This window comes from Octopus bimaculoides, chromosome 12, assembly GCF_001194135.2.
Source record: "Octopus bimaculoides isolate UCB-OBI-ISO-001 chromosome 12, ASM119413v2, whole genome shotgun sequence".
Taxonomy (NCBI): domain Eukaryota; kingdom Metazoa; phylum Mollusca; class Cephalopoda; order Octopoda; family Octopodidae; genus Octopus; species Octopus bimaculoides.
This window is the reverse complement of record NC_068992.1, coordinates 57,882,691-57,888,399: the sequence shown is the minus strand read 5'-3', so window position 1 is coordinate 57,888,399 and position 5,709 is coordinate 57,882,691. Positions and strand designations below refer to the sequence as shown.

At 38.2% G+C, this 5,709-nt stretch overlaps 1 protein-coding gene across 1 annotated transcript in view; it reads right to left on the bottom strand.

Annotated features, from left to right (window-relative positions):
* The window catches only part of LOC106883609 (mitochondrial outer membrane protein SLC25A46), a 17,227-nt gene extending 11,807 nt beyond the window's left edge, over positions 1-5,420 (bottom strand). Inside the window, exons 1-2 of the mRNA XM_014934701.2 lie at positions 5,266-5,420; positions 5,022-5,170 (exon numbers count right to left, since the gene is read on the bottom strand). Of these exons, the coding sequence (XP_014790187.1) occupies positions 5,022-5,160 (139 nt within the window). The 5' untranslated portion in view covers positions 5,161-5,170; positions 5,266-5,420. The remainder of the gene's footprint in view (positions 1-5,021; positions 5,171-5,265) is intronic.
* Between the last annotated feature and the right edge of the window lie 289 nt (positions 5,421-5,709).

Sequence of the window (5,709 nt, the reverse complement as noted above, 5' to 3'; positions counted from 1 at the left end):
CTGAGGACTGGTGAAACCGGATAGCTACACCAGCCTCCAATCTGATTTGGCAGAGTTTCTACAGCTGGATGCCCTTCCTAACGCCAACCACTCAGAGAGTGTAGTGGTAGTGGGTACTTTAACGTGTCACCTGCACGAAGGCCAGTCAGGCGGTACTGGCAACGGCCACGCTCAAAATGGTGTATTTTATGTGCCACCCACACAAGAGCCAGTCCAGGGGCACTGGCAACGATCTCGCTCGAAAATCCTACGAAGGCCAGTCAGGCGGTACTGGCAACGGCCATATATATATATATATATATATATATAGGCACAGGTGTGGCTGTGTGATTAGAAGCTTACTTCCAAATCACATGGCTCAGGGTTCAGTCCCACTGTGTGGCATCTTCAATGAGAGTCTTCTACAACAGCCTCGTGCTGGTCAAAGCCTTGTGAGTGGATTTAGTAGACAGAAACTGAAAGAAGCTCATCATATATATATGTGTGTGTGTATTTTTGTCTGTGTTTATCCCCTACTAACACTTGATATCCAGTGTTGGTGTGTTTATGTCCCTATCACTTAGCGGTTCAGCTAAAGTGACCAATAGAATAAGTACCAAGCTTAAAAAAAAATACTGGGGTCAATTCATCATCATCATCAACATCATCGTTCAATGACCAGTTGTTTTCATTTTTGCATGGATCAGACAAAGTTAGGTGAGGCAGATTTTTCTAGGGACATTCGTTTAAAACCCATGGCATCAGGACAAGGGCACACATAAATACACACATTATAGACGAACATCTTTCAGTTTCTGTTGACCAAATTCACTCATTAGGCTTTGGTCAGCCTAGAACTATAGAAGACACTTGCCCAAGGTGCCACACACTGTGCGTGAGAAGACCCGGCAAGCCAAGTGAGACCTAAATCTAAGGCCTCAGCCAGTCCACTTATGCGTACCTTCCTTCCTTCATTGGACACTAAACTCCACTTGCGAAGACCTGTTGAGGCAAGTGAAATCAAACTAAATTTGACGACTGGCACCCATGCCAATGTCGTCTCCCTCATTGGACACGAAATTCAGCTTGCGAAGACTTATTGGGGCAAGCGAAAGCGAAATTGTGATGGCACCTGTGCCCAGCGTCGCCTTTCTGGCACTTGTACCCGCGGCATGTGTAAGGACTTTTGAGCGAGATTGTTGCCAGTGCCCCTGGACTGGCTCTTGTGCGGGTGGCACATAAAATACACCATTTTGAGCGTGGCCGTTGCCAGTACTGCCTGACTGGCCTTCGTGCCTGTGACACGTGAAAAGCACCCACTACACTCTCTGAGTGGTTGGCATTAGGAAGGGCATCCAGCTGTAGAAACTCTGCCAAATCAGATTGGAGCCTGGTGTAGCCATCTGGTTTCACCAGTCCTCAGTCAAATCGTCCAACCCATGCTAGCATAGAAAGCGGACGTTAAACAACGATGATGATGATGATATATATATATATAAACAATTGCAGTATGCAAGGTGTTTATAAGCCATTTAAAAACACACAAAAACCATTAGATTCATTTCGACATTTAAATTTAATTTGTAGAAATATTTTCGTCACTTTGAAACCGCAACCTGTTCACTGACAAAATTCCGTGCTGCATATATACATACAGGGTGGGGTGAATAAATTGTCATTTAAATTACGCAAAAATGAAAATAACAATGACGTCTCATTTTAACAGATTTATTTATCAAAATTACTTTAAAATATCTTGAAATACTAAAGAGTAAATTTATTCAATAAAATCGCCATTGGCTTCAACCACGGCCCCCAGACAACTTCAAAATCTCCTGTAACTCTTCTTGACAGTCTCCTTGCTTATGTTGGGGAATGCTGCTATAATCCTTGCCTTCACTTCATCTTTGGTGTTACAAGGGGTTTTGTTGGTCTCTCGCTCAACTGCGCCCCACACATAATAGTCAAGGGAGTTGCACTGAGAAGTTAGGTGGCCAGATGTTAGGAGTGATGTGGTCACAGAAATTGTTTGACAGCCATGACTGTACAGCACCTTGAGCAAGTGTCTTTTACTATAGCCTCAAGCCAACCAAAACCTTGTGAGTGAATTCGGTCAAGTGGAAGTTCTGTCATGTATGTATGTATGTGTGTGTCAAAGTGCTTGTGCCTCCTTCGATAGATAGGAGGGAAATAAACATACAACACATATATATATATATAAAGACCCCTTTCAGTCATGTATGTCCATGACACTGCACCTAGAAAGTTCCCCTCTGAGGTATAAGTCTGGACAAGGTTATTTGTGGAAGACCAGCAGTCGCCCCTCTCCACACCACCAATGTTGTCTAAGGGAAAGGCAAACGATGATACAGCTTCGCAACAGTGACATTGAGTGAACTGGAGCAACGTGAAATAAAGTGCCTTGCTCAAGAACACAACATAGCCCAGTTCAAGAATTGAACACACAGCCTCACGATCGTAACCCGATGCTCTAACCACTGAGCCATAGCTTGGTGAGCAGCGAATGTAATATAACATATGAACACTTCATAAAAGGTATAGAAGCACTCCGTCGGTTACGACGACGAAGGTCCCAGCTGATACGATCAACGGAACTGCTTGCTCATGAAATGAACGTGCAAGTGACTGAGTAATCCACAGACACATGTACCCCTAACGTAGTTCTCAAGGAGATTCAGCGTGACACACAGTGTAACAAAGCCGGCTCTATGAAATACAGGTACAACTCATTTTTGCCAGCTGAGTGGACTGGAGCAACGTGAAATAAAGTGTCTTGCTCAAGGACACAACGCGTCGCCGGGAATTGAACTCACGACCTTACAATGGTGAGCCGAATGCCCTAACCACTAAGCCACGCACCTTCACCATAAAGTTACATCAATGTAGTCAAAGTGCCAAAGTGCATTAATAATATTAGAGATAAATCATATCTTCAAATTAGCTTCATTGTTAAGATTGTTTACTTCTTGATTTAACGATAAAATTAATAGAAAACTCTCAAGGTAGACAGAAAGATAAAAATAAGAGATAACTAACGTTAAGGTAGAAGATACGACAAGTGTATAATACAGAAAACAGTTTTCAAAGATGTTCTTCCCAAAGATTGCACCTTAGGAACCCTTTACATGTGATTGTCTTAGAGTATTTCAAGTCTTATAGTATTTTAAAATACCTGTTGCTATTATATATGTTGCAGTTCCATTTTAATCTGAATTCATTACATAATTGAACTTCTTTTATTATGTAGTTTAAAGCAGCAGTCGTTAATTAAACACTTCTTGGGCTACTTGTTGCATTCGTCTTATACAGGAGGGAGACGTGGAAGCTAAAGATGTAGCTCAATATCCCTGTATTTGAAAGAATCGATCGTTTAGAAGTTGGAATACATTTAAGAACTGTAAGATGGCTGGCTTGATTATTTTGTAACAATGATGTAGACGATCTCAACAAGGAATACTACTGGTGGTTGCTCAACCCGCTAGATATAACAATAAAATCTCTCTTTAATCAAAACTCTACAAGAGCGATACTATACATTACGTAGTGTAATCCCAGGTAAACAAAAAGACGAGATAGTCGTGACTGGAATTTGCTTAGATCATAGGTCTGCTCAATCAGGGTTTGCCTGGGATTAAATGATAGCAATATCGACATCAGGCCATTTCAGAGGCGATGATGCTTTCCAGTGGTCGATCGACATGTTAGAAATAGCAGCCAAATTTACCTCAAACCACACCCTAACGTTTTAGAAAAGAGACGGAGGAGCGTGGGCAAACATATCCCATATTGCTAGATACTCTTAAAAACGATGGGATGGGCATGACAAGAATTATTTTTACCACAGTTCTGGTTGATCAGAAGCTGATGACCTACGGCTAAAAAAACCCACCACCTTCTTTATAATTCTATATTTTTAACGATTTACATAAGATATTACCTATTTTAAAATAGTTCGCTTTTTTTTTTAATGAAATTTAGAATTGCTTCAAAGCATAAACATCAAACGGAAATATCTAAACGTTTAAAATTAAAGAGAAAAACAACCAGACAGACAACAAAAACAATGAAAATACACAACAAAATAAATCACACACAAAACAAACGAATAACAAATCAACTATAAGATCAGTACAAGACAAGGTCACCTCATTTCGTTTTCATTTTTTTTTTAATGTTTAAGCATGTTATCTTGAATGAGTAAAGGAAAATCTCAATTCATTGGATTTTCTTACACAACAAACAGTAGGGGTTTTCTTTTTCTTAGATTGGTAAGGAATTCAGGGGAGAATGAGACTGTATAACATTCATGCCTTTCTCGATAGTGAAATAGACATTATTCGAAATGAAAACAAACTTGAACTCGGCTGACCATAAGCTTTACTAATTAACTTCCTCACAAATTACAAATATTCGTTAATCTATTCGAATTCACAGGAAATAAAAAGTCCCAAAAAGATTTATAATGTTCGAGGGTGGAGTTGTATATTTAAAATTTCATTATTTTTGTATTTTTGGACACTGAATAAAATGTTGTTTTTTTAAAATATATATACACATGTATAATGCCTATCTAAGTGTATGTACGTGTGTATGTGTGTGCGTATAATGTATGTGTATATAAGTAAATATAAATGTATGTGCATATGTGTGTGTAGAATGCATATATGTTGCCTTCTAATTTAACCTTTATCATCGTGTAACTGTCAAGTAATAGACAACTCAAAATTACATTTGTCAAAGTAATTTAACTATTATTTCTAATATTTAAATGAAATACTACGATGTCTTCTCGTTTTTTTTTTCTTTTCCATGACTTTATTCCCTTGATTATCTATTCACGTTAGATAATAATAATAATAATAATAATATATATATATATATATATATATATATATATATATATATATACACACACATATATATATATATATATTAAAAGGCGGATGTCAAAATGATTAGGTTGTTTCGTTTGTTTGTTTGTTTCGTTACATAAAGTGAATGAATGAATGCAAAGCACTCACCTGTCTGGCGAGGCGAAGGTGGTTGTGCAGCTGCATAGTAATTAACAGGAGAAGGCTCAGGAATAGGCTGTCGATTTTGAAACACATTTCTTTTCTCTTCCATCGTCGAGTGGTGATCACCCATTACTTGAGTGCCCATTTTAACATCTCTGAATGAAAGAGCAACAAACAAGATAAGAGACAATATCTAAAACCAGTGTAGATTTCCAATATAAATTTCATCGAATAAACGAATCATCCTTACAATTAGATATATCACCGAATGTGACAGTGGTAGAAAAACACAGAAAACATAAGAAATGTTGCTGGGAAGACAGAAAATTCTGCAGCTTAATTCAGCGCCATTAGAATTTTTGGGCAAGGACAGATAACTCTGACAGATTTTTTTTTTCTAGCTCATTATCAATACTAGATGGAAGAAGGAAGGTGGCAGAATCATTAGCACACCGGAAAAAAATTTTTTAGCAGTACTTCGACCCTCATTACGTTCGGAGTTCAAATTCCTCAAAGGTCAATTTTGCCTGTTATCCTTTTGGGGTTGATAAAATAAGTACTAGTTGATTTCAGGCCTTGTACCTATAGTCGGAAGGATTATTAATAAGAATCAATCTCGTCGAGATTGTTTATTTAGTTATAGTTCGAACTTGAAATAGCTTGGCTTATGATCGTTCTGTTTTTCTTTGTTTTT